The sequence below is a fragment of the Ranitomeya variabilis genome, chromosome 2 (assembly GCF_051348905.1).
Source record: "Ranitomeya variabilis isolate aRanVar5 chromosome 2, aRanVar5.hap1, whole genome shotgun sequence".
NCBI lineage: Eukaryota > Metazoa > Chordata > Amphibia > Anura > Dendrobatidae > Ranitomeya > Ranitomeya variabilis.
Window position 1 is genome coordinate 722732241 of NC_135233.1, and position 27615 is coordinate 722759855.

At 42.2% G+C, this 27615-nt stretch overlaps 1 protein-coding gene across 9 annotated transcripts in view; it reads right to left on the bottom strand.

The window, feature by feature from the left end:
* FAM184A (family with sequence similarity 184 member A) overlaps positions 1-27615 on the bottom strand; it is a 313220-nt gene that overhangs the window by 51222 nt on the left and 234383 nt on the right. For all 9 annotated transcript variants that reach the window (XM_077289549.1, XM_077289548.1, XM_077289545.1 and 6 more), the window contains 3 exons: positions 27135-27296; positions 18040-18161; positions 17812-17962 (listed from right to left, as the gene is read on the bottom strand). In XM_077289549.1, the coding sequence (XP_077145664.1) occupies positions 17812-17962; positions 18040-18161; positions 27135-27296 (435 nt within the window). The remainder of the gene's footprint in view (positions 1-17811; positions 17963-18039; positions 18162-27134; positions 27297-27615) is intronic.

A 27615-nucleotide genomic window follows, 5' to 3' on the forward strand; every position in this document is an offset into this window, starting at 1 on the left:
TCTGGGGGCAGGTTATGGACAATTTGAAGTTGTCACAGGAGAAGACTCAGCGTTTTGCCAACCGTCATCGTCGTGTTGGTTCTCGGCTTTGTGTTGGAGATTTAGTGTGGTTGTCTTCTCGTTTTGTCCCTATGAGGGTCTCTTCTCCTAAGTTTAAACCTCGGTTCATCGGCCCTTATAGAATATTGGAGATTCTTAATCCTGTTTCTTTCCGTTTGGACCTCCCTGCGTCCTTTTCCATTCATAACGTTTTTCATCGGTCGTTATTGCGCAGGTATGAGGTACCTGTTGTACCTTCTCTTGAGCCTCCTGCTCCGGTGTTGGTTGAGGGTGAGTTGGAGTACGTTGTGGAGAAAATTTTGGACTCTCGTGTTTCCAGACGGAAACTCCAGTATCTGGTCAACTGGAAGGGTTACGGCCAGGAGGATAATTCTTGGGTCAATGCATCTGATGTTCATGCTTCTGATCTTGTTCGTGCCTTCCATAGGGCTCATCCTGGTCGCCCTGGTGGATCTGGTGAGGGTTCGGTGCCCCCTCCTTGAGGGGGGGGTACTGTTGTGAATTTGGATTCTGGGCTCCCCCGGTGGCCGCTTGTGGAATTGGACTTGTCATTCTCTTTCCTGTTTCACCTGATTCCATCAGTAGTGGGTGTCGCTATTTAAGCTCATTTCTCTGGTGGTTTCTTGCCGGTCAACAATGTTATCTGATGCCTCTCAGTGCTTGTTCCTGCTTCTAGACAACTACTGATAAGTTGGACTTTTGTCCATGTTTTGTTTTGCCTATTTGTTCCAGTTCGCAGCTGAAGTTTTGTTACTGTGTCTGGAAAGCTCTCGTCGATCAGGGATTGCTACTCTGGCGTTATGAGTTAATGCCAGAGTTTAAGGTAATCTCTGGATGGTGTTTTGTTAGTATTTTTCTGCTGACCATGAAAGTATACTATCTGTCTTCTGCTATCTAGTAAGCGGACCTCAAATTTGCTAAGACTATTTTCCTGCTGCGTTTGTTGTTTCATCTGAACTCACCGTCATTATATGTGGGGGGCTACTGTCTTCTTTGGAATATTTCTCTAGAGGTGAGCCAGGTCTTATATTTCCCTCTGCTAGCTATTTAGGTCTTAGGCCAGAGCTGGGCATCTAGCTATAAATAGGAAATGCTACCTGGCTATTTCTAGTTGCGCGGCAGGCTTAGTTCATGGTCAGTATAGTTCCATCTTCCGAGAGCTTGTCCCTCTATAGGCTTGCTATGATCTCTGCCTGCAGAGATCATGACACCCCGGAGTAAGAACTGCCGGAGTGGCAGCTGACTCTTATGAGTAACAGAGAGTAGTATGTCTACAGCAGGCTTCTTATCTCTTACCTACATATAACCATTTATAACCATTAAGACCATATGATGAAATGCAGACACTGGTATAAATGCACCGCTTTTTAATGTTCCCTTATCACAGTTTAGTCTTCATTTAATGTCAGCTTTTATCACAATCTAATTATATGTGCTGTCAGGTATTTCATCTATTAATTCTCTACACCATATTAATAAAATATGGTGAATTACTGCACATCTTGTTAAAGATTTCCTGAATAGGTTAACTAGTAGAGATCTGTAGTCCAGGAGAATTATGGTAATGGTGAATATATTAAAGGGGTTGTTTTCGTTCATGAAAAGCTAATCCTTGGGTGCAGGCTATAACAAACCCAAAAAATGAGCTGCACTCACCTTCACTGGGTCCACAGGCAAGTCTCATCCCGGCTCTGGCTTTGGCTGCAGCGCAAACATCATGTTGACAGCGTTACAGCCAGTCAGTGAGCTCAATGGCTCTGAGTCGGGTGTTCCAATCCAGACGGAACACCCCACTCAAAGCCATCAAATTCATTGATTGGCTGCTGTACTGTCAACGTGACATCAGCACAGCAGCCAAAGCCAGAGCCAGGACCATAAAGGCAGTGATTCAACAAGACTGGTACTGTTCATGCCAATCTTGATGAGGGGGTTATTCAGTGGTACCTGAATCATTAAGAGGCATAACGAATTGCAACTTTTCAAAGTGTTTTATGATAGATTTCTGACATTTCCCCATCTACACGTATAGCTGACCATCTTATCAATTGTTGAAGTCTTTAGTACCATCTACAGTGGCATGCAAAAATATTCCCCCCCCCCATACACACACTCCTCGGCATTTTTCATGTTTTGCTATCTCACAACCTGGAATTTCACTGTTTTTTTGAGGGTTTGCATCAAGTTCATGTGAAGGCCATACCATAACTGTGAACATTTGCCTTTTTTTATTGTGAGGCAGAAATCAAAGACCTATTAGCTGAAAACTTCAGTGTGCCTAACATTTTACACCTCTGAAGTCAGTACTTTGTAAAGCAATTAAAGTGGCAAGTCACTTTGGTTAAGTCTCTATGAGCTTTCCACAGATTTTTGTCCATTCCTCAAGGTAAAACTGCTCCAGCTCCTTCAACTTCGATGGTTTCCTCTGCTGAACAGCAATCTAACGATCTGACCACAGATTCTCAATTGGGTTAAGGTTTGGGCTTTGACAAGGCCACTCCAAAACATTTGAAGGTTTCCCCTTAAACCACTCTAGTGTTGTTTTAGAAGAATGCTTTGTGTCAATGTCTTGTTGGAAGGTGAACCTCCGTCCCAGTCTCAAATCACCCATAGATTGAAACAAGTTTTTCACCATCCATCTTCACCTCAATTCGGACCATTTTCGCTGTCTCTGCTGCTGAAAAACATCTTCACAGCATGATGCTGTCACCACCATGTTTCACTGTGGGGATGGTGATCTTGGGGTGATGAGCTGTGTTCGTTTGGCACCAGACATAGCGTTTACCTTGGTGGCTAAAAAGTTAAATTTTGGTATCATCTGACCACAGAACCTTCCTCCATACATTTGGGGAGCCTCCCACGTCTTTGGGCAAACTCAAAACGAGTTTTACAATTTTTGTGTGTAAGTAAAGGCTTTTTTTCTGCCCACTCTTCCATAAAGGCCACCTCTATTAAGTTTACGGCTTATTGTGATCGTATGAACAGATGATTCAGTCTCTGCTTGGGAACTCTGCAGCTCCTTCCAAGGTTACCTTTGATCTCTTTGCTGCCTCTCTGATTATTCTCCTCCTGCCACGGGCTGAGAGTTTTGGTGGGTGGCCCTCTCTTGACAGGTTTGTTGTGGTACCATGTTCATTCCATTTGATAATAATGGATTTGATGGTGATCCGGGAGATCATCAGAGATTGTTTTTTTTTTTTTATAACCCAACCATGACTTGTACTGCTCAATAACGTTGTCCCTGACTTGTTTCGACATCTCCTTGGTGTTCATGGTGCCGTTTGGTTAGTGTTTCCTCTTGCTTACTGGTGTTACAGCCTCTGTAACCTTTCAGAGAAGGTGTGCATATACTGACAGGCCATCTGATACTTAGATTGAACACCGGTGGACTTCCTTTCCCTAAGCATGTGACTTATGAAGGCATTTTTTTGTACCAGAAATTTTTAGGGGCTTTATAGCTAATAGGGTAAATACATATGCACATGACAATTTTTATTTATTTGATCCCATAAATTTAAGCCTATATTTTTCTCACTTCACTTCACCAACTTAAGGTACCGTCACATTAAGCGACGCTGCAGCGATATAGACAATGATGCGGATCGCTGCAGCGTCGCTGTTTCGTCGTTGTGTGGTCGCTGGAGAGCTGTCACACAGACCGCTCTCCAGCGACCAACGATGCCGAAGTCCCCGGGTAACCAGGGTAAACATCAGGTTACTAAGCGCAGGGCCGCGCTTAGTAACCCGATTTTTACCCTGGTTACCAGTGTAAATGTAAAAAAAAAAAAAAACACTACATACTTACATTCTGGTGTCTGTCGCGTCCCCCGGCGTCTGCTTCCCTGCACTGTGTAAGCGCCGGCCCTAAAGCAGAGCGGTGTCACCGCTGTGCTCTGCTTTACGGCCGGCCGGCGCTGACACAGTGCAGGGAAGCGGACACCGGAATGTACCGTATTTTCCGGCGTACAAGACGACTTTTTAACCCCTGAAAATCTTCTTAAAAGTCGGGGGTCGTCTTGTACGCCGGGAATCGCCTTGTACGCCGGGTGTATATGGTGGGTGGGGGGGGGGAGTGATCCTGATGACGACGAGGGGGCGTCTCACAGAAAAGTGAGTATCCCCCATTACCTTATCATAGCGCTGCAGCGTGGGGTCTCTGTGCTGGGAGCGGCGGCGGCTGCTGTGCTGTGGCGGCTCCTCTTCTGCAGTGTGGAGCCTCTGGTGCTGTGGGGCGGTGGCGGCGGCGGCGTATCTTCATGCAGTCGGGGCTCCTCCGGCATCTCAGCCTGGAAGCCCCGCCGGCAACTCCATCGGTACAATGCGCTGGCCTCCGGGAAAATGGCCGCTGCTTAGATTCAGATCTCGTTGAGATCTGAATCTGAGCATGCGCAGCCCCCAGCGGCCGGGCCACCGCATCGCACCTATTGAGCTGCCTCCGGGAAAATGGCCACTGCTCAGATTCAGATCTCGTCTCCCGAGATCTCGGGACGAGATCTGAATCTGAGCAGCGGCCATTTTCCCGGAGGCCACCTGACCGCATTGTACCCATGGAGTTGCCGGCGGGGCTTCCAGTCTTTGAGATGCCGGAGGAGCCCCGACTGTATGAAGATACGCCGCCGCCACCGCCCCACAGCACCAGAGGCCCCACACTGCAGAAGAGGAGCCGCCACAGCACAGCACAGCACAGCAGCCGCCGCTCCCAGCACAGAGACCCCACGCTGCAGCGCTATGATAAGGTAATGGGGGATACTCACTTTCCTGTGAGACGCCCCCTCGTCCTCATCAGGATCACTCCCCCCCCCCCAAAAGGCACATATTCACCGGCCCTATAAGACGACATAGGGTGTATAAGAAGACCCCCGACTTTTAAGAAGATTTTATTTTTTAACTGGTAAAGTTGGGGGGTCGTCTTATACGCCCAGTCGTCTTATACGCCGGAAAATACGGTAAGTATGTAGTGTTTGGTTTTTTTTACTTTACAATGGTAACCAGGGTAAATATCGGGTTACTAAGCGCGGCCCTGCGCTTAGTAACCCGATGTTTACCCTGGTTACCAGTGAAGACATCGCTGAATCCACGTCACACATGCCGATTCAGCGATGTCAGCGGGTGATCCAGCGACGAAATAAGGTGCTGGCCTTCTAGCTCCGACCAACGATGTCACAGCAGGATCCTGATCGCTGCTGCGTGTCAAACACAACGATATCGCTATCCAGGACGCTGCAACGTCACGGATCGCTATCGTTATCGTTGTTAAGTTGTTCAGTGTGAAGGTACCCTTAGAGTATTTAGTGTTGATGCACCACACACAAATCAGATTAAAAAAATATTTAAACACAGGTTGTAATTAACAAAATAGGTAAAAAGTCAAGGGGATAAATACTTGCGCAAGCCACTGTTAGTGAAGTTGACACCCAAACCCACAGTATCAGATTACTCCCTAACTAGACACCCTACTATCTTGTGTCCCTGATTAAACAAGGAAAAGATTATCATATTAAACACCCAAATTATTTTAATCTGTTATGAACACCCCCACAATCCCTTTCTATTTGTAAGCACATTGCCTACTAGTCATATTTAACCTTATTTAAAGGGGCTGGCCATAGCTATTTTGATCAGGAGAAGCCAGGTGCTGTCCAAACCTGTAAAATTAAACAAAAAATCTTGCTGACAACTCCTTTAAAAGTCTCCCAACCAGTATTCCGAAATTGCATCATTCATCTGACATATCTGGAGCTGTTCACGGTATTCGTCGTAGATTGGAAGTTTTTGCATGGCACCTGCCTACGTTACCCTCTCATTGCCTGTATTGTATTATTACATAATTGTGCTATATAGCGCTACAGAAGTGGACAGTACAATATAAATATTTATAATTATTTCAGTTCTTTATAATGAACCTTCAGTTTGTTATTCTACTGTTGACCCTGTTTGGTCATGCAGAATGAAGGACTGACAGCCGAAAATTAGTACAGCCAGCCCTAAAGCGCTTGCACAGAGGTTCACCTTGTCATGAAAAAGTAATAAATTCCTGCAGACATCAGAAAAGGTGAAATAACTTATACTCACCTTTAAATTGTAAAGTCTATAAATTCACTCACTTAAGGGAAGTAAAACAAGATACTACTTTACTGTTTTATTGACAATAAATAAAAATAATTTCAATTATTCTGCTTTATCAAATAATGAGGTACTTTCTTCTTAGAAATTTACTGCATATCCATTGGTGATAGAAGTGGGTCTCAACTCAGGCACCCAAAACCTGTGTCCTCCAAATCCCATCCAATCTTATGAGGCAGCTACGCATGTATGTGTCTTTCCAATTTACTTCTATGGGGGTTATAGGAACAGCTGAAAAACAGGGCCGGTTTTAGACAAAGTGGGGCACTGGCAAAACTTTAACGTGGGGCCCCAAATACTCACATATTGCACCATCACATAGAAATATTTCAGTTGTATTTACATGCGCTGAGTTCAGGCCTTTAAACGAGAGCGATCGACAATATTGAAGTCGTTCGACGCTTGTTCCCGAATTGAGGAAGAATGATGGGGACAGATAGTCCTGGATACAGTATAATGCAAGTCCCATATAGCACATATAGTATAATGCACTCCCCATGGTCCTTGATATAGTTTAACACAGCCCCCTCAGAGTATAATTCAGCCCCCCTCCGAGTATAGCGCAGCCCTCTCATAGAGTATAATGGAGCCCCACACACACAGTATAATGTAGCCCCCGCATAGAGTATAATGCAGCCCCTTCAGAGTATAATACAGCCCCCTCAGAGTATACTGCAGCCCCCCTCAGAGTATACTGCAGCCCCACACACACAGTATAATGTAGTCCCCTCAGAGCAAAATGCAGCCCCCACAGAGTATAATGCAGCCCCCTCAAAGTATAATGTAGTCCCCTCAGAGCACAATACAGCCCCCTCAAAGTATAATGCAGCCACACACACAATATAATTCAGCCCCTCCCCCCACAAACAGTATAATTCAGCCCCCCAACACAGTATAATGCAGCCACACAGTACAGTGCAGCCCCACACAGACAGTACAGCCCCCCATACACAGTATAGTGCAGTTCCCCCACACACACAGTATAGTGCAGTCCCCCCGCACAGTATAGCGCAGCCCTCCACACACAGTATAGTGGAGTTCCCCACACAGACAGTATATTGCAGCCCCTCCACACACACAGTATAGTACTGGCCCCTACACAGTATAATGCAGCCTCCCACACACATAGTACAGTGCAGTCCCCCACACTGTTGTGAATTCTGTTGTAGGTTCTGCTCTTGGGCTCCCTCCTGTGGCTATAAGTGGTAGTGCTGCTGTTTGTCCTTCACAGCAGTTATCAGGTGCGTCCACTTTGGACGGGGCTATTTAGTCTGGCCTCACCCTTTGGTGAGTGCCAGTTGTCATTTGTTTTCTGGAGGATTCACATCTCTGCTTGGTTTCTCCTGCTGGATTGTCCAAATCATCAAAGATAAGTCCTGGCTTTGTTTTTGCAGTCCACATGCGGTGGACTTTATAGTTCAGTGAATTGCTATGTTTTTTTCTTGTCCAGCTTCGTCTGTGTAAGGATTTATTCAGCCAAGCTGGAAGCTCTGAAGTTGCAGAGTTACCCTCCATGCCTTTAGTTAGGTGTGGAGATTTTTGTATTCTCTGTGGTGGATTTTTGTAGTATTTTAATACTGACCGCACAGTACTCTGTCCTGTCTTTTCTTTCTAGGTAGCGTGGCCTCCTTTGATAAATTCTGTTTTCAGTCTGTGTTTGTAATTTCCCTCTCCTCTCACAGTCAATATTTGTGGAGGGCTGTCTTTCCTTTGGGAATTTTCTCTGAGGCAAGAGAGTTTTCCTGTTTCTTTCTTTAGGGGTAATTAGTCCTCCGGCTGTGACGAGGTGTCTAGGGAGTGACAGGAACATCCCACGGCTACTTCTAGTTGCGGTGTTAAGTTCAGGGTCTGCGATCAGTATAGAGGCCACCTACTCCAGAGCTCGTCCATGCTGCTCCTAGGCCACCAGATCATAACACCACACACAGAATAGTGCAGCTCCCCACACACAGTATAATGCAGCCCACCCACACATAGTGTCATGCAGCCCCCCCACTCACAGTATAATGCAGCCCCTCCCACTCACAGTATAATGCAGCCCCCCACACACACACAATACTTACCTCTACCCGTTCCTTCGCTGCTCTGGCTTCTAGGATGCCGATAAGTTGAATGTTCAATGTGGTGGGCAGCCACCTCTTACTCACGGTGTGGTGCACCGCTATTAGCGGCACACCCCTGGCTGGGGGCCATTGGAGGAGCAGCTGCCTGGTCTGCCTGCCTCTAACGCTGGCCCTGCTGAAAATAACCTTTGGAGATACCATGAATTTATTTATTGGACATATTCCTTTAAGTAAGAATAGCCTTGAATATGTGACAATATTTTTCCGTCTTCAGATTAATTACTTTTATATATCAGCCACAAAGTCATACACATTGCATCTCTGCTGAGCCCTCTTATTTCTTACAATGCAGAGTCGTGTTGGGGGGGAAATGGCCATAGATCTAGAGCTTCTTTGTTGGTCATTATTAGTATGGTCTACAGTACTATCAATAGGGTCTACACCAATCTAATAATGCAGTCTAATAATAATAATATGATAAATAACTAACGAATTTTCCGGCGTATAAGATGACCTTTTAACCCCTGAAAATCTTCTTAAAAGTCGGGGGTCGTCTTATACGCCGGGTCTCGTCTTATAGGGCGGGTGCATATGGTGGGTGGGGGGGAGTTCTCCCGATGGCGAAGAGAGGGGGCGTGTCACTGGGAAGGTGTAAGTGGAGTATCCCCCATTACCTCATTGTAGCAAAGCAGCGATGCTCTCTGTGCTGGGGGGGTGGCGTCGACGTATCTCTGTGCAGCATCGGGGCTCCGCCGGCATTTCCTCAAAGCCCGGAGGCACCGGCAGCTCCATTGCTGCGATGCGGTGGCCTCCGGGAAAATGGCCGCTGGGGGCGGCGCATGCTCAGAATCAGACCTCGTCCCTAGATCTCGGGAGACGAGATCTGAATCTGAGCATGCGCCTCCCCCAGCAGCCATTTTCCCGAAGGCCACCGCATCGCAGCAATGGAGCTGCCGGTGCCTCCATGGTGTGAGGAAATGACGGCAGAGCCCCGATGCTGCAGAGATACGCCGCCGCCGCCCCCCAGCACAGAGTCCCCACACTGCACAAAAAGGAGCCGCCGCCACCCCCAGCACGGAGACCCCACGCTGCACATGGAGGAGCCGCCGACGCCGCCCCCCAGCACAGAGCGCATCGCTGCTACAATGAGGTAATGGGGGATACTCCACTTACACCTTCCCTGTGAGACGCCCCCTCTCTTCGTCATCGGGACCACCCCACCATATGCACATTGGTCACCCGCCCTATAAGACGACACACGGTGTATAAAAAGACCCCTGACTTTTAAGAAGATTTTATATTTTAACTAGAAAAGTTGGGGGGTCATCTTATACGCCGGAAAATACGGTACTGCCTTCCTCTGCAAATATCACTGGATATACAATGCTACTGAGCACGAGGCTCGGGCTACACGATGACTTTGGCCAAGACTCATGTTGCTATGTGCTGCAGCTACTTCACAGAATAATAAATGGTAAATGGGATCACACTGTGACCCCTAGAGTAGCACAACAAGAAGAAGTTGTGGAAAAAAAATGCTGGGTCTTTCTTTTTTATGACTAACGTGTCAAGATCACAGTACCCTACAGTGTTGAAATGTGAACCCATTTATGTATATGTTATTTTTCAATCGATTAATTGTATGAGGGCTTTTTTTTCTCATAGCAAACTGACTATTTAATTGACACAATTTGTGTTATGTACTTTTTTATCACTTTAATTTGTCTTTTTTTAGGGGGATTTGGTGACCGAAAAAACGCAATTTAAGTGTTATTTTTTTTCTTTATAGAGTCTACAGCATGGATTAATACATTTTATGTTTTGAAAGACTGTACTTTTACAGATGCGGTGAGCGGTTTATTTTTTCGTTTCTAGTGTGTCTACCGCGAGTTAAGGTAGCTCAGCTTCTGAGCCCTGTTCACACATGGTCACCCCAGTGCAATACGTACATCTATGTCCATATACAAGAAGGAATTACAGTAGTCTAAGTCAATATTTTGTATACAACGGTTTATGAAGACTCGTGTAGTCAGAATGTACCCTAATCGAGAATTTTCTTTCTTGGCTGACTGTAGCATAGAAAAGCTGAATTTGTCACTAATGCTTGGTGTTTTATAAGTTACTCCAACAAGCTCAGTAAATGACAACAGAAATAATGTTTCCATCACAAGTTTCTTTGAAAACAGTTAATTTATGATTCTGAAAAGCCGCTTTCAGCACATCTTAACAAAGTCTGATATTTTTAGCCTGAGTGTGAATGCATTTGAAGAAATGGGTTAATCTATTCATGGGTTGCTATGACTGCAAAATACTTTTTTCACTCTAATCTTCAAAACATAATAATGCTAAGACATAAAAGATTAAACAAGCATGATATCCTTATGCTTTTAAGTTTCTTCATCATAAAAATTGGACGGCACAAACCAATTAAAACCCATTTTCTCTGGAGTTAGCTATTTCTCTCAATCACTTTTTGAGGTAGACGGGAAGAAGCTTTGCATCTCTGCTGCTCTTAAAGTGCCACTGTCATGAATCAGTGATGATTTTAAGTTCACCTACAGGATGCGCATAAAAGGTTAAAATCGAGCAGTCACGAGAACAGCCATGCCCATATAATGTCAGCAGAGGGTCAGGTTCATTAAAGGGAAACTGTCACGTTTAGAAATGCTAGATATAGTGGTTATCTGCAGGCACATAGCACTTAAAAAGGACATTTAACCACATTATTCATGTTGAACTTGACATATAATGTATCAGTGGCTGCGGAGTGGAATAAAATGTGTGCTTTTTTGTTTCTTTTTTTTTTTCATTTCGACACTCAGTTGTGGAGATTTTAATAATCAAAATATTTCGCCCCCTAATGAGCTAATTTTCATGAAAAGGGTATTCTCATCTCCAAGATACTATCCCAATATGTAGTAGTTGTATTAATAGTCATATTAGCAAATACCTCCAATTAGAAATGTAGTATAGTTCTTCTAATTCGCTATGTCTCTTTCCTCATGTGCAGGGCCTTGCAGGACCTTAGGTATCCAAGGTTACGACCACTGATATAGTGACAGTTAACTAGTTGCTAGTGGTCGTAACCATGGATCCCTAAGGTCCTGCAATGCATGCACATGTGGAAAGAGACATAGCAAATCAGAAAAACTATACTACATTTCTAATTATAGGTATTTGCTAATATCATTACTATAAGGTTATGTGCACACGTTCAGGATTTCTTGCAGAAATTTCATGAGCAAAACAGGACATTTTCTGCAAGAAATCCTCATGCGTTTTTCTCGCGTTTTTGGTGCGGGTTTTTTTGCGGATTTTTCCAGAGGTTCCCAATGCAATAATATAGTGGAAAAATCTGCAAAAAATCCACAAAATTAATGAACATGCTGCGTTTTTTACCGCGATGCGTTTTTTTCGTGGAAAAAAACGCATCATGTGCACAAAAATTGCGGAATGTATTCCAAAAGATGGGATGCATAGTGTATGCGTTTTTTTCGCGTTTTTATAGCGAAAAGTCCAAGAGTGTGTTATCAGATAGTTTTTACTGAGGCATGTACTTGTTCTCCCTGTATAATACTGACCAATCACAAGCAGTCGGCAACATTCAAACAAAAAAAAGACACTCTCCACAATAACCTGGAGCGTTTCTCTGTGTATGAGATGTAAGGATACAGCCCTGATCTACAGTGGGACAGTGCAGCTGAAGTTATCTGTGTCACATTCCAAGCCCTTTCTTTTTATCAGCTTTCTTCCTTTCATAGCCTGGACATCTCTATTGTACTGTATCTCTCCCACAATCATTCATGCAACAGGTAAGGGTACTGTCTCACAGTGGCACTTTGGTCGCTACGACGGCACGATCCGTGAACGTTCCAGCGATATTCATACGATCTCGCTGTGTCTGACACGCTACTGCGATCAGGGACCCGCGCTGAGAATCGTACGTCGTAGCAGATCGTTTGAAACTTTCTTTCATCGTGAAGTGTCCCGCTGTGGCGGCATGATTGCATCGTGTGACAAAGGTGTGTACGATATTGTATACGATGTGCGCACAGTAACCAACGGCTTCTACATCACAAATACGTCATGAAATTATCGCTCCAGCGCCGTGCATTGCAAAGTGTGACCGCAGTCTACGACGCTGGAGCGATAATCAACGTCACGGATCGTGCTGTCGTAGCGACCAAAGTGCCACTGTGAGACGGTACCCTTAGACCAGGAGATCAGAGCTGAATCATTACACCTCACACACTGAGAAACCTGCTCTAACTTATGGGTGTATTCTTCTTTCCTATGAGTGTTTCTCCCTCCATAATTGGTATAGTAGCATCCGGAAAAGCCAGATCTATCAAGATAGCAAAATCTTGAACCTGTACGGTGCTTATGTCATGGAGAAAAAAAGAGTCAAACCTCCAAAATTACTACTTTTTTTTATCTGCAACTCCCACAAAAATAGCAATAAAGATCGATCAAAATATAGTATGTACCTCAAAATGGTATAAATAAAAACATCAGCTTGCCATGTAAAAAAAAGCCCTCCTGCAGCTCCATTGAAAGCATACAAACATTAAAGGTCTGGGAAAATGGTGACTAAAAGCAATTTGTTTTTAAACTTCACATTTTTTTCAGCCCATAAGATACCAAAATATAAACTATATATGTTCGGTAACATTGTAATGGTGTTGACCTGAAGGTTTGTCAGGTCAATGATACGGAATAAATAGTGCAGTAATATAAACTCCTAAAATAATAGCAGAATTATATTTTTTTTCTCCATTTCACTGCACTTGTAATCTTTTTGCCATTACCAATTATTCAGCATAGTAAAATGAAAGGTGCCAGGCAAAAATTACAGCTCGCTCTTCAAAACATAAAAGCCCTCATACATCTATGTGAAAAATTAAATTATTTGATGAAGGAGAGGAAAAAATTAAAGCTCAAAAACGAAAATTGTCTGCATCAACAGTGGCTCATTTTACTCGTATTATGTTCCCATTACTCCCCTAATTAATCATTTTTTTACTTTTATAAAGTCCATCATATAGTTTCAGAGATATGGGCGTTTTTAAGTCAAGCTCCTTAGACTGGACGAAAAAATAATAAAATTGTTCACTTCGAAAATACTTTATGTAATAAAATTACAACTGGTATCACCACAACAGAACAGAACCCTTACTATAAAACTAACATGGTATCTATCCTGAAAAGTAAGCACTGTAAACAAAAAACACTGTTGGCATTCCAGTTTTTAATCAAACTTCTCCCAAAAATAAACAACAAAGTTTTTCATTAAGTCCTAAACTAAATCTCATTTGTCAAAAAACAAGCCCTAAGTTATGATACTTCATCAACAGTGAAAAATTATAGGACTGTCCAGAGGCAATGACACAAAAGCAAATGTATTTTTCTATTCACTCACATAAAAACGACCTTATTTGTACGCGAAAATTCCTCACAAGAATATTTTTACGCATGTATTAAGAACAGCACATGTGGATGATACCTGTCGATTGCACTTGTCTCGGCAGTTGTGCAGATGGTAATGTCATTGGCACTGCTCACTTGATGCGGAAATGAGCGGCTCTTGTGTGGAACTTATTTATTGATGACCTATCCCTAAATTAATTCATATGAGATTAGTGGGGAACCGACACCAGAAAACCCACCTATCAGCTGATATCTACCGGATGTTTGCAATGTACGGAGTTTAACACTGCTGCAACAAAGACTTTCTATCCAACAACTATCCTGCTGAACTTCACAGGCTGAGTGGCTGCATTCATAAATAGAGCATCCAGCTCACCTGTCTTGATGAGTGCAAAGAATCTTAATCTACAGCAAATAGAAAAATAAAAAAGGCAGATCCTGCACATCTGAAAAGTTGTAAACTTTATTTTATTTTTCCAATAAAAACAGGACAATACATGGATGGCATGTAAAAAATCCAGAAGTAAAAAGTCTCTTAGGAGAACCTACTGGTTGACGAGTTTTAACCTGAGGTTATGAGTGTCAACCAGTATGTTCTCCTAAAGGGCATTTTTGTCATGTTTTTATTATAATAATCTATATTTTTATATAGTGCTAACATATTCCGCAGCGCTTTACAGGTTGCACACATTATCATCACTGTCCCCGATGGGGCTCACAATCTAAATTTCCTATCAGCATGTCTTTGGAATGTGGGAGGAAACCGGAGAACCCGGCGGAAACCCACGCAAACACGGGGAGAACATACAAACTCTTTGCAGATGTTGTCCTTGGTGGGATTTGAACCCAGGACTCCAGCAAGCTGCAAAGCTGCAGTGCTAACCACTAAGCCACCGTGCTGCCCTGGAAATAAAGTTTACAGATTTTCAGATGTGCTGGATCTGCCTTTTTGGACTTTTATGAGGGTCAGCATTACGTACTTTAAGCAACAAAAAGCTCCATTCAGCAAATCTGTTGTGCGTGTGAACATAGCCTATAACATCATTATGATCAAGGAAGTTGAGACCATAAGAAAATATGCATTCATGAACTGTCTTTCATTCAGTAATATTTGGAGTACAGTGACAAGCAAAAGGGTACGAATGTTTCGAACTTTGGACTTTCAGGCTCCATATCTCACCATCCACTACTACTTCAAACGTGAGACTACCATCATTTTATAGACAATTATCTTGGCTATCTGATACATAAATTTGACTTGCAACGATTTAGCATATGATTAGTTATACAGATTCTTGTCATGTCACTGAATTGTTACTGTCTTGCTCCCGATTGTGGAAAAATCTTATTCTTCCTGTATAAAGATGGGTTAACCCATGGATGCTTGTGTCAGGCGGTTTTAGCCAAACAGTTAAAAAAAAGTTCAGTTCGTGTACCAAAACAGTACCTGAACCCAAAACCTGGACCCCATTCAGATGAATGGTGGGCCTGAACATCCATTGTTTACCACGCTGTCATCTGCAAGACAGCGTGAGCCTGCAGCTGTGACCGGAAGTACAGGCGTCAGCTGTTGGGAGTACTACTCCGCAATCAGCCTAAGGTTGCTGTCGCTGATATCAGCGCGAGCAGGTGACAGCTGATGGGAGTATCCATCAGCCGGGGCGCCTACACTATAAATAAATTAAATTAAAAAAACCACGTGGGGTCCCCCCATTTTTGACAACGAGCATTGCTAAAGCAAGACAGCTGGAGGCTGGAATTCTTAAGCTGGTAATAGGCCATGGATATTGGCCTCCCCAGCCTAAAAATACCAGCGTGCAGCTGCCCCAAAAAAGGAGCACCTATTAGATATACCAATCCTGGAGCTTTGCCCGGCTCTTCCCACTTGCCCTGTTGTGGCGGCAAGTGGGGTTCATATTTGTGGGGTTGATGTAAGCTGTTTTATGGCTGCTCACATCAAGTCCACAAGTTAGTATTGGAGAGGCGTCTATAAGACACCTGTCCATTCCTAACCCCACAGTCAGATTGTAAATAAACACACAGCCAGAATAAAGTCCTTTATTTGAAATAAAACTACACACCATTTTACTTTTTATTTAAAAATAAAAAAAAAAAATGTTATATTCATTTTATACCTATTCGATTGAAGCCCTTGTCCTCTGTAAAAAAAAACAAAAACAAAACAGAAAATAATAAACAACAATAATACTCACCTAACACCCATTCCATTGAAGCCCTGTTTTCCTGTAAAAAATCAAACAAAAATAAAAAGCAACCATACCCATCACCTGTTTGACATACTGTCCCATGCCGTTATTCATATCTGCAATAAATGGTTTTCAACCTGGAAGGTGCCAAGTTGCAACTATCCAGCCTGAAATCCACGGTAGAAAGAGCTGCTAGGAGCACAGCATTAGTGATTAGTGGTGACGTCACTGAGGTTACCGCAGGTCACCAAGACTGCCATCGCAGCTCACTTCGCTGACCTCATTGATATCACCACTAGCAACGTGAGAAAATTGCCAAACTGCATCATGTGAGTGAAATGACAGGTGAAAGGATACGAAATGAAGTCAGACCATCGATTCAAAAACAAAGAGGTAGACGTCCAAGCAAACAACAAGTCAGCTCATCACAAGGCCTATCAGTTCAACAAACATGGCAGTGGAGGTGGCTCATATGCTTCATAATACTGAGATCACAAACATCCATGCAAGCACCGTGTGGCGCAAGTTTTACAAGTCTGGAATGATGGCTCAAAAGAAGAAGCCTTCAATATTGTCATAAGAAGTGTTGGCTCCGGTTTGCAAAAAAAGTATGAAAAGTGTAAAGTAGAGGACTGGAAACGTTTGATTTGAAACAATGAGATGAAAATCAATAGACTGAGGTCTGATGGGTGCAAATGGATCTGGAAAAAACAAGGGAAAAAGCATCTAACGGATCGAGAAATTGAAGGAACTATCAAGTTCAGTGGAGGAAGCCTATTAATATGATACTTGGCCAGGATTGATGGTGGTCTCAATGCTGAGCTATATGTAAGCATCCTACAAGATGAGTCACTTCATACACTTGAGTACTATGGGTATGAAAAGGACGACAGTATTCCAGCAGGACAATGACAAGAAGCATATGTCAAGATTGGTGAAGAAATGGTTCAATGACAATGAAGTAGAGGTGCTGGAGTGGCCCCAGCAGTCACCAAACCTCAACCCAATTGTACACTTGTGGGTAGAGTTGAACAAAAAGCTGTATAAACACCCAAGAGAATCAACCAGTGTGCACCAACTTTGGAAACATGTACAAGAGACCTGGGATCAGATATCGGTGGATACATGCTTGAATCTGATCAAGAGCATGCCCAGAAGGATTCAGGAAGTGTGAAAGCCAAAGGTGGATTTACAAAATACTAACAAAATAATGAAAATTAAAATTTACATTTTTAGGAGCAAAGCTGTAACAATGCAGTGACATGACAAGAATCTGCATAACTAATCTAATGCTAAATAGTTGCAAGTCAAATTTATGTATCAGATAGCCAAGATAATGGTCTATAAAATGATGGTAGTCTCACGTTCGAAGTAGTAGTGGATGGTGAGATATGGAGCATGAAAGTCCAAAGTTCAAAACATTCGTACCCTTTTGCTTGTCACTGTACTCCAAATATTACTGAATGAAAGACAGTTCATGAATGTATATTTTCTTATGGTCTCAACGTCCTTGATCGTAGTGATGTTATAGGCTTGCAAGTCATATTTACATATGAGATATCCAAGATGATTGTCTATAAAAAAGATGGTAGTCTCATGTTCAAAGCATTAGTGAATGGTGAGAAAATGAAGCCTGAAAGTTAAAAGTTCAAAACATTGTTACCCTTTTGCTTGCCCCTGTATTTCTCCTAAAATAAATAGAGTAAGATTTGCGTATTATGTATGTGAATGTGTACACAGTAGCAATGACTGATTTATTTTCCATATCCATTCATATAAGTAATAATAAGTACCACCTGCACCTATGCGGGGAAAGGCTCACAATTAGGAAGACACATTTTTTCAGGATATTTTCAAATGACTAGAAAAAAGTAAAACTGGTTGGACAATCCATTTGATTTGTCTGCATCAGATGTAGACAGCATTCTCCGTACCTGGTCAAGGAGATCCTCCACTTTTGTTTGCCAGTTATCCTTGGCGGTATTTATTTCCCGCTCCTTGAGCTGCCGTAGTTGGGCCAGAGCAGACTTCTTGTCCTCCTCGTGCTGCACCCTCAACTCTTCGCGTAACTTGCTACACTCTTGCCTAAAGTATGCAGCATGAATACATATTACAAGAAAGATTAACATATTTTCACATTTACCTAGATTTTGGTAACCTACCTGAGGGATTCAGTCCATTTCAGTTCCATATCACGGGCGACTTTCTCAATCTTTAATCTTTCTTCTTCCCGCATGGCAGAAATGACAGATTCATGTTGCTGTCTTTCCTTTTCCAGCTCACCCTATGAAAATAATATACATATATCAACATAATCAAGCAGGAGTATTGATAGAGCCTGATATCCTATCACACATTTAACATATTTATTCTTAATAAACATAAACTACATTTTAAAGGTTCATATACTCTGTTAGGAAATTTGGATGAGTGCAGAGGGGTCTTCTATTGGGGCTCCTCTTCCCTTAGTTAGGGCAAAAGAGTGTAGAAAAGAGTGCATTTGCAGTTCTTGCGTTCTCTTCTCCCCACTAGTGCCATCCTATGCTGCCTGATTGACAGCGGAGACAGCTGCTCTGTTCTCCACTGTTAATCAAGAAACCGGGCGGGGAGAAGCAAAGAGGAGCCAAGGATTGCAAGTGCTTTGCTACACCCACCAGTGCACCTGTGAAGATGATTTGCATATGAATAAAAGGCTAATTTGAGTGTGACACAGCACTGAAGGTTCATTAAATAGGTATAGTTGGATATATTTCACTCTACCCTATTCTACTCTAACTCTGGTTTCCAATACCAGTCTTTTGGTCTTAAGCTTCCTACCTAATTTGCTATTCCCAATAGATCAGCGTTAAATGATGAGACGGGTATACTATTTATCCTCATAAATGATGAGGCGGTTATACTATTTATCCTCAATTAATTCATCCTCGCTTACTACAATACTTTAATAAAAAGAGTAATAGTTCGGCAGCGGACCATTTAGAGTATTGAACAAGTGGTTGTGTTGGGATGGGGGTGTTAATTCATAGCAGTAATGCTCTGCACACACTGCTTTTTAAATCTTTTTTTGGAGATATACCCCAGGAAGATTCCCCAACACTTGGCTCTGACAGAAGGCTCATAAGCCCATAAGTGGTGTATGTCACATATACAGTCATATGAAAAAGTTTGGGCACCCCTATTAATCTTAAGCTTAATGTTTTAGAAAAATTGTTTTTTTTGCAACAGCTATTTCAGTTTCATATATCTAATAACTGTTGGACACAGTAATGTTTCTGCCTTGAAATGAGGTTTATTGTACTAACAGAAAATGCGCAATCTGCATTCAAACAAAATTTGACAGGTGCATAAGTATGGGCACCCTTATCATTTTCTTGTTTTAAATACTCCTACCTACTTTTACTGACTTACTAAAGCACTTTTTTTGGTTTCGTAACCTCATTGAGCTTTGAACTTCATAGCCAGGTGTATGCAATCATGAGAAAAGCTACTTAAAGTGGCCACTTGCAAGTTGTTCTCCTGTTTGAATCTCCTCTGAAGAGTGGCATCATGGGCTCCTCAAAACAACTGTCAAATGATCTGAAAACAAAGATTATTCAACATAGTTGTTCAGGGGAAGGATACAAAAAGCTGTCTCATTGATTTAACCTGTCAATTTCCACTGTGAGGAACATAGTAAGGAAATGGAAGAACACAGGTACAGTTCTTGTTAAGGCCAGAAGTGGCAGGCCAAGAAAAACATCAGAAAGGCAGAGAAGAAGAATGGTGAGATCAGTCAAGGACAATCCTCAGGCCACCTCCAGAGATCTGCAGCATCAACTTGCTGCAGATGGTGTCACTGTGCATCGGTCAACTATACAACGCACTTTGCACAAGGAGAAGCTGTATGGGAGAGTGATGCGAAAGAAGCCGTTTCTGCAAGCACGCCACAAGCAGAGTCGGCTGAGGTATGCAAAAGCACATTTGGAGAAGCCAATTTCTTTTTGGAAGAAGGTCCTGTGGACTCATGAAACCAAGATTGAGTTGTTTGGTAATACAAAAAGGCGTTATGCATGGCGGCAAAAAAACACAGTGCGTTGTATAGTTGACCGATGCACAGTGACACCATCTGCAGCAAGTTGATGCTGCAGCTCTCTGGAGGTGGTCTGAGGATTGTCCTTGACTGATCTCACCATTCTTCTTCTCAGCCTTTCTGATGTTTTTCTTGGCCTGCCACTTCTGGCCTTAACAAGAACTGTGCCTGTGTTCTTCCATTTCCTTACTATGTTCCTCACAGTGGAAATTGACAGGTTAAATCTCTGAGACAGCTTTTTGTATCCTTCCCCTGAACAACTATGTTGAATAATCTTTGTTTTCAGATCATTTGACAGTTGTTTTGAGGAGCCCATGATGCCACTCTTCAGAGGAGATTCAAACAGGAGAACAACTTGCAAGTGGCCACTTTAAGTAGCTTTTCTCATGATTGCATACACCTAGCTATGAAGTTCAAAGCTCAATTAGGTTACAAAACCAAAAAAAGTGCTTTAGTAAGTCAGTAAAAAGTAGGTAGGAGTATTTAAAACAAGAAAATGATAAGGGTGCCCATACTTATGCACCTGTCAAATTTTGTTTGAATGCAGATTGCACATTTTCTGTTAGTACAATAAACCTCATTTCAAGGCAGAAACATTACTGTGTCCAACAGTTATTAGATATATGAAACTGAAATAGCTGTTGCAAAAAGAACAATTTTTATAAAACATTAAGCTTAAGATTAATAGGGGTGTCCAAACTTTTTTATATGACTGTAGACTGCCATTCTTAAAAGGATACTTCAGTGTAGACTGCCCAATTCCAAACAGCAGAAGAAAAGCATACTAGCGTATAATGGTCTGTCAGGAGCCAAAAGGACACCCAGCATATAGTTCAAACATAAGGCTCTGGTGTGGTCTGTACACACAGCCGTAATCTGCTTCCCTTGCTTTAACACTCACATGTACAGATGAAGGGCATATTCACATTTGACAGAATTGTTGCTGAACGCATATGACCGATGTTAGCATTCAGAGCCATACTACTGCCGTCATGGCTCCCATCACTGAGCTGCATGGGAATTAGCCCTGGATTGCAGGGTGAGAGTAGATGAGTACTAATATTAAAGCTGCCTGGGGAACGAATCGATAGCCGCGTTACCAGGAGGGAGCTAATGCTGAGCTGGCTGTCAGTCAGTGCCCGGGTGCGGTTACAGCCAGCGCTCACTGTGTACTCAGCGGTGACTGAAGTTGCGCCGGCCATGTCTCAATGACTGAAAGCCAGAGGCTGCCTGGAGGAATAATGTTAATTTCATTCCGGCAGAAAAGCTCTCAGTATGGGCGCCAGGCAGCTTCAGAATGCTATTAATCCCATATCTGCAGGATAATAGCGTTTTTTTTTACATCAAAGGTTCCCTTTAACCCCTTTCTGACATCAGATGTAATATTCCGTCCATGTGCTAGTGGGGATCTCACCGTAGCTCAGCACGGCTGGGAACAGAGCCCAGTGACCGGAGGTAACCTCTATGATGTCACCCCCGGTCACTGACGCTGCATTCCCAGCAGCTCATTCACCAGTGGTTCTCAGCCTGGATGGTCGCATCTTGGCACCGTCCAGGTTGAAAACTAATTATCCTTCAGACATGTTTTACGACATGGGACAGAATGACGGACAGGTATGGTATATTGTTGTTTTTTTATTTTATTTTTTATTACAGGAGATCAAGGGCTTCGGTAGGATTAGGCAAGGTCGTAAGTATGGTTTAATTGAGAGTATTAAAGGAGTCTGTGTCATTTTTTCAATTAAAGGACTTTATTCTGGCTGTGTCTTTACTTACCATATAACAATAGACACCTCTCCATTACTAAGACTTGGGCTTGATGTCACCTGACAATACAAAGGTGACATCAACCCCACAAATATGAACCCCACTAGCCACCTCTACAGGGCAAGTGGGAAGTGCCAGAATTTGCTCATCTAATAGATGTGCCTTTTCTGGGCAGCTGAAGGCTGCTATTTTTAGACTTGGGGGTCAATATCCATGGCCCCTTACCATCCCCCAGCTGTGAGCTTTGGCAAGGCTGATTTTCAAAAAAGGGGGGAACCCCACACCATTTTTAAAATTATTTATTTAAATCATTTAAGAAAAAACAGCTAGGGACCCCTCTAGTCTTGATAACCAGCCTTGCTGAAGCTGACAGCTGAGAGTTGCAGCCCCCCGCTGTGAGTTTTGCCTGGCTCGTTATAGAAAATACAGGGGAACCCATGCCGTTTTTCTCATTTATTTATTTATAGAGCAGGCGGCGGCTGATGAATACCCCTATTAGCGCTCCTGCTGTCACTGTTATTAGCAGCAGCAGGGGTAGGCTAATGTGAGTAATAGTCCAATCAGCCACCATCTGCTGTCTCTTTTATCAATTAAATGTAGCTCTCATCATTCTTCCCTGCTCAGGCCGATTCCCGGCAGAGCAGGGAAGAATGATGAGAGCCGTGTTCAGCACCCGGCGATGGGGATCAGTGCTTACTGTAACACTTCTTCCCTGGCACCGATGCACACAGATGACATCCATGTGTGTTATGTGTATGCACCTGTGTGGGACGTTTTGTGGCCCATGCTGACATTAAAAAAAGGGCATGTCAGCATGTTTTCCCCACGGACACGCAGTCCCTGGAAACACCCTGATATTTGCACAGACCCATTCACTTGAATAGGCAAGTAGCGCTCAGTTCCTCCCGAGTCTCTCCATATGGCTAAGTAGTACTGTATAGCCACATATATGGTATTGCCACGTTCAGTAGACATTGTGGGACACATTTTGTTGCCATTTTTACCCACTTTTACCCACTTTTTGTGTAAAAATGTAAAATCTTTGGCTGAAACAAAATTTTGGTGGTAAAAATGTAGTTATTTTGTGTTCACTTCCCAATGGTATAAAATTATGTGACATCTATGGTGTCAATAAGATCACTGCACACTTAGATGAATTAATTGACAGGTGTAGTTAGTAAAAAGGGGTCACTTATAGGGGGTTCTGCTGGTCTGGCACCTCATGGGCTCTCCCAGTGGGTTATCGCACCTGCAAACCATAACAGTAAAATCTGGCGCTCCTTGCTTTCTGAGATTTGCACTGTGTCTGAAAAATATTTCTCGATTAAATGTAGGGTATTGGCACACTCAGGAAAAAATGGACCTCAGTTTGTTGTAAAAAAATATCCTATTAGCCCTTAGAAAAATTAAAAACTTGGGGCTAAAACCACATTTTAGTGGTAGAAATGTAATTTATTTTTTCTTTACCGCTCAGTGGTATAAAATTCTGTGAGGCACATGTGGTGTTAATATGATCACTGCGCCCCTAGATGAATTCATTGGGGAGTGTAGTTTGTAAAATGAGTTCACATATAGGGGGTTTCTGTTGTTCTGGCACCTCAGGGACTCTGCCAAAGTGACATGGCACCCTCAAACCATTCCAGCAAAATCTGAACTCCAATATGGCACCTCTTCCCTTCTGAGCTTTGCACTGTGCTTCAAAAGTAGTATTCCCCTACATATAAGGTATCGGAGTACTCAAGAAAAAAGAAAAATTGCACAACAACTTTTGGGGTCCAACTTCTTCTGTTACCCTTGGTAAAATAAAAAAAATTGGGGACAAAAAGATAATTTACGTGGAAAAAAATATTTTTTTATTTTCACGGCTTTATGTTATATACTTCTGTGAAGCACTTGGGGGTTCAAAGTGCTCACCACACATCTAGATAAGTTCCTTGGGCGGTCTAGTTTCCAAAATGGTGTCACTTGTAGGGGGTTTCCACTGTTTAGACACACCAGGAGCTTGCTAAACGCGACATGGTGTCTGCGCTCAAACAGTGGTTTACCCCCACATATGGGGTATCAGCGTACTAACGACAAACTGCATAATAACTTTTGGGGTCCAATTTCTCCTGTTACCCTTGGGAAAATAAAAAATTGGGGGCAAAAATATCATTTTTGTGGAAAAAATATGATTTTTTATTTTTACGGATCTACATTATAAAATTCTGTGAAGCAAATAGGGGTTCAAAGTTCTCAACACACATCTAGATAAGTTCCTTGGGGGGTGTATTTTCCAAAATGGTATCACTTATGGGGGGTTTCCACTGTTTAGACACATCAGGGGCTTGCCAAACACGAAATGGTGTCTGATCTTAATTCCAGCCAATTTTGCGTTGGAAAAGTAAAATGGAGCTCCTTCCCTTCCAATCGCTGCCATGTGCCCAAACAGTGGTTTACTCTCACGTATGGGGTATCAACGTACTCATGATAAATTGCACAACAACTTTTGGGGTCCAATTTCTCCTGTTACCTTTGGGAAAATTAAAAATTGGGGGCGAAAAGATCATTTTTGTGAAAAAAATATGATTTTTCATTTTTACAGCACTACATTATATACTTCTGTGAAGCACTTGGGGGTTCAAAGTGCTCACCACCCATCTAGATACGTTCCTTGGGGGGGTCTAGTTTCCAAAATGGTATCACTTGTGGTGGTTTCCACTGTTTAGGCACATCAGGAGCTCTCCAAACGCAACATGACGCCCAATCTCAATTCCAGCCAATTTTGCGTTGAAAAGTCAAATGGTACTCCTTCCTTTCCTAGCTCTGTAATGCCCCCAAAAGTGGTTTACCCCCACATATTGGGTATCAGCATACTCAGGACAAATTCCAAAACAACTTTTTGGGTCCAATTTCTCCTGTTACCCTTGGTAAAATAAAAAAATTTGGATCAAGTTAAATGTTCATTTTTTTTTTAAACATTCCAAAAATTCCTGTGAAGCACCTGAAGGGAAAATAAACTTCTTGAATGTGGTTTTGAGCACCTTGAGGGGTGCAGTTTTTAGAATGATGTCACTCTTGGGTATTTTCTATCATACAGACCTCTGAAAGTGACTTCAAATGTGAGGTGGTCTGTAAAAAAAATCATGTTGTAAAAATGAGAAATCGCTGTTTAAATCGCTTTTAACCCTTATAACTTCCTAACAAAAAAAAAATTGGTTCCAAAATTGTGCTGATGTAAAGTAGACATATGGGAAATGTTATCTATTAAGTATTTTGTGTGACATATCTCTAATTTAAGGGCATGAAAATTCAAAGTTGTAAAATTGCCAAATTTCTGTTTTTTTCACAAATAAGCGCAAGTCATATCAAAGAAAGCTACCACTAACATGAAGTACAATATGTCACGAAAAAACAGTCTAAGAATCACCGGGATCCGTTGAAGCGTTCCAAAGTTATTACCTCATAAAGGGACAGTGGTCAGAATTGTAAAAATTGGCTTGGTCATTAACATGCAAACCACCCTCAGGGGTAAAGGGGTTAAGCTTGAGAGTGCAGCAATACTCCGCGGTTGAAATTACGCAGAAGCCAATCCCCGTACAATTGTGAAACAAAATTGTGCTTCCCATTGCCTCACTATGGGTGATCGGAGCTTTATTTGCACAACCAGCACAGAGTGGGCATGTCCCTGCATGGTTAGATAATCAGGAATAACCAATATATACATTAATGCATTATATTTTGTACTTTATTAAGTAGAATCGTAACCACAAGGAAGCAAGGTAAACAACCCCTAGCCAGGGTCCTTCTATCTATGAATCTCTGGAGTCCTTGATGCCGTGACTATTCAGTATTCTAGATTCATCAAAACTCTTTGGTGATTCTGAAAGCACATGATTAGCATAACGCTAGTTGAATGATTCTCTGGGCTTGTTAGCAAGATGTTTTTCGTTCCTTGGGGACAAATAACAAACAGGATTTAATGATCTTTGTGCAAGTTAATACGGCTATAATGAAGCAGTCAGCTAGACTTCTGTTTCTGCTGTTTCTTATCAAGACATACAACTATTTTGCTGCTGGAATCAGAGGATTCTCGATTAAGGAAAGCGACAAATTATTTACGTGGTGGGAAAACAAAAGCAAAACTGTAGAACACGGGAAAATGTATATCGAGCTACTTATTATCAGTCTGGGAAGTAAAATTATTACAACCAAAAGTGTCATTGACTACACTGATCAGCCACAATATTAAAACCATCCAGGTAAAAGTTGTTTGAGGGAATCAGAGGAACAGCAATGGGCACCATAACATGTAACATTTACACTTAGATGCAAACAACTTTTGTCAAAAGAAATCCAAATAAAAACTTGTAATGTTTTCAACGATCTCAGATATGAGTCCTGTAATTGGAGAGTGGGGACTATGGAAGTCAGACTTGGCTTGACAGAACATAATACAGATCGTTTAGTGGACTACAATTCAGGAAATTTGGAGACAGATTTCTGAACGTTTAGCAATGTGATAGAATGTATTATCTTGCCAAAAGGGGCCACTGACAGTAAGGAAAGGTGTTGCCATGAAGCAGTAGTCTGCAAAAATGTTTAGGTAGGTGGTACGTGACAAAGTAACATCCAGATAAATGCCAAGACCAAAAGTTCCCAACAGAACATTGGCTGGAGCATAACATCGCCTCCACCAAATTGCCTTCTACCCATTCTGCGTGCTAGTGCACCCAATCAGGTTATGTAAAAAGTGACTGACCAGGCCGTCTTTTTCCATTGTACCGCAACCCAATTCTGATGCTCATATGCCCATTGCAGTGGCTTTCAGCAATGAACAATGAATGAATGCAATGAACAGGGTTCAGCATGGGCCCCCTGGGCTCAATATGCAGCATTCTATAAAGTTAATGACTGCTAACTGTTCAGTGTTATTAATGTATGGCACTATTTTCCCGTTATTGAACTTTCCAGTTCCCACTGCCCACAACTTCCACACAAATAGCAAGGATTCATGTTAATGCTGGTTTATCTTGTTCATGATACGATCAAGTATTAGCAAGAAAAAAATTGTATTGGTTGATCCAATAAAAGATCTAGTTGCAATAAATGTAAGGCATCCATAGAGTCTGCTGTAATTAAAATGGATTTTCCCACAAAATACATGTACTATGTGTCCACAGCATAGGTGATATATATGGCTGATCGCTAGGACTCTGGGATCACTAGGACATTACTGCTGCTGCTCCATATATCGATGGGACTGACAGACGTAGCCAAGCGCTCTACACTTATGTCAGTCACATATACACAGAATGTGTTCTCTGCATAAATTGTCTATTCGTACGTTTAGTGGAGTTAATAAAATATAAATTGTTTTTGTTCCACCCAATGGAATCTGAAGCCAAATCAGCCTAAAACGCTCAGATCCAAAATAGTTACCTGAACAGCAAACAACGAGTCACTTGTCTCCCTTAGTCGCTCTCTTGTTACGTCCAACTCATTTTGAAGCCTGTCTTGGGCATCCTTAAGACTTATGATGTGACACTCTGCTGAGCCGAGTCCTTGTTCGCTTTTTTGAACCAAGTCTTGAAGGCGACAAATCTATTTCGATGGACAATAAGTGATGATTATTAAACATTTGTGTCAACAGAAAGATCTTTACAGTATATAGAAGTCATAGAGTAGCTTAGAATATCTGCTCATTTATGTAGCTGCCTTTTGTTTGTTTTTTAGTCTTAGATGATGTGGCCAAAATAACAGAGAAATTGCAATCGCAATCTGTGCTACATAGGCAAAAGTTAAAATTTTGATTTTCAGATCTAAAAACTTGTTTCCACATTTTACTCAACTCTCATGTATTACTTTGCTATCTTATTTGTCCATTAATTGGAAGAAAACATACAGAAATATTATGGTAAAT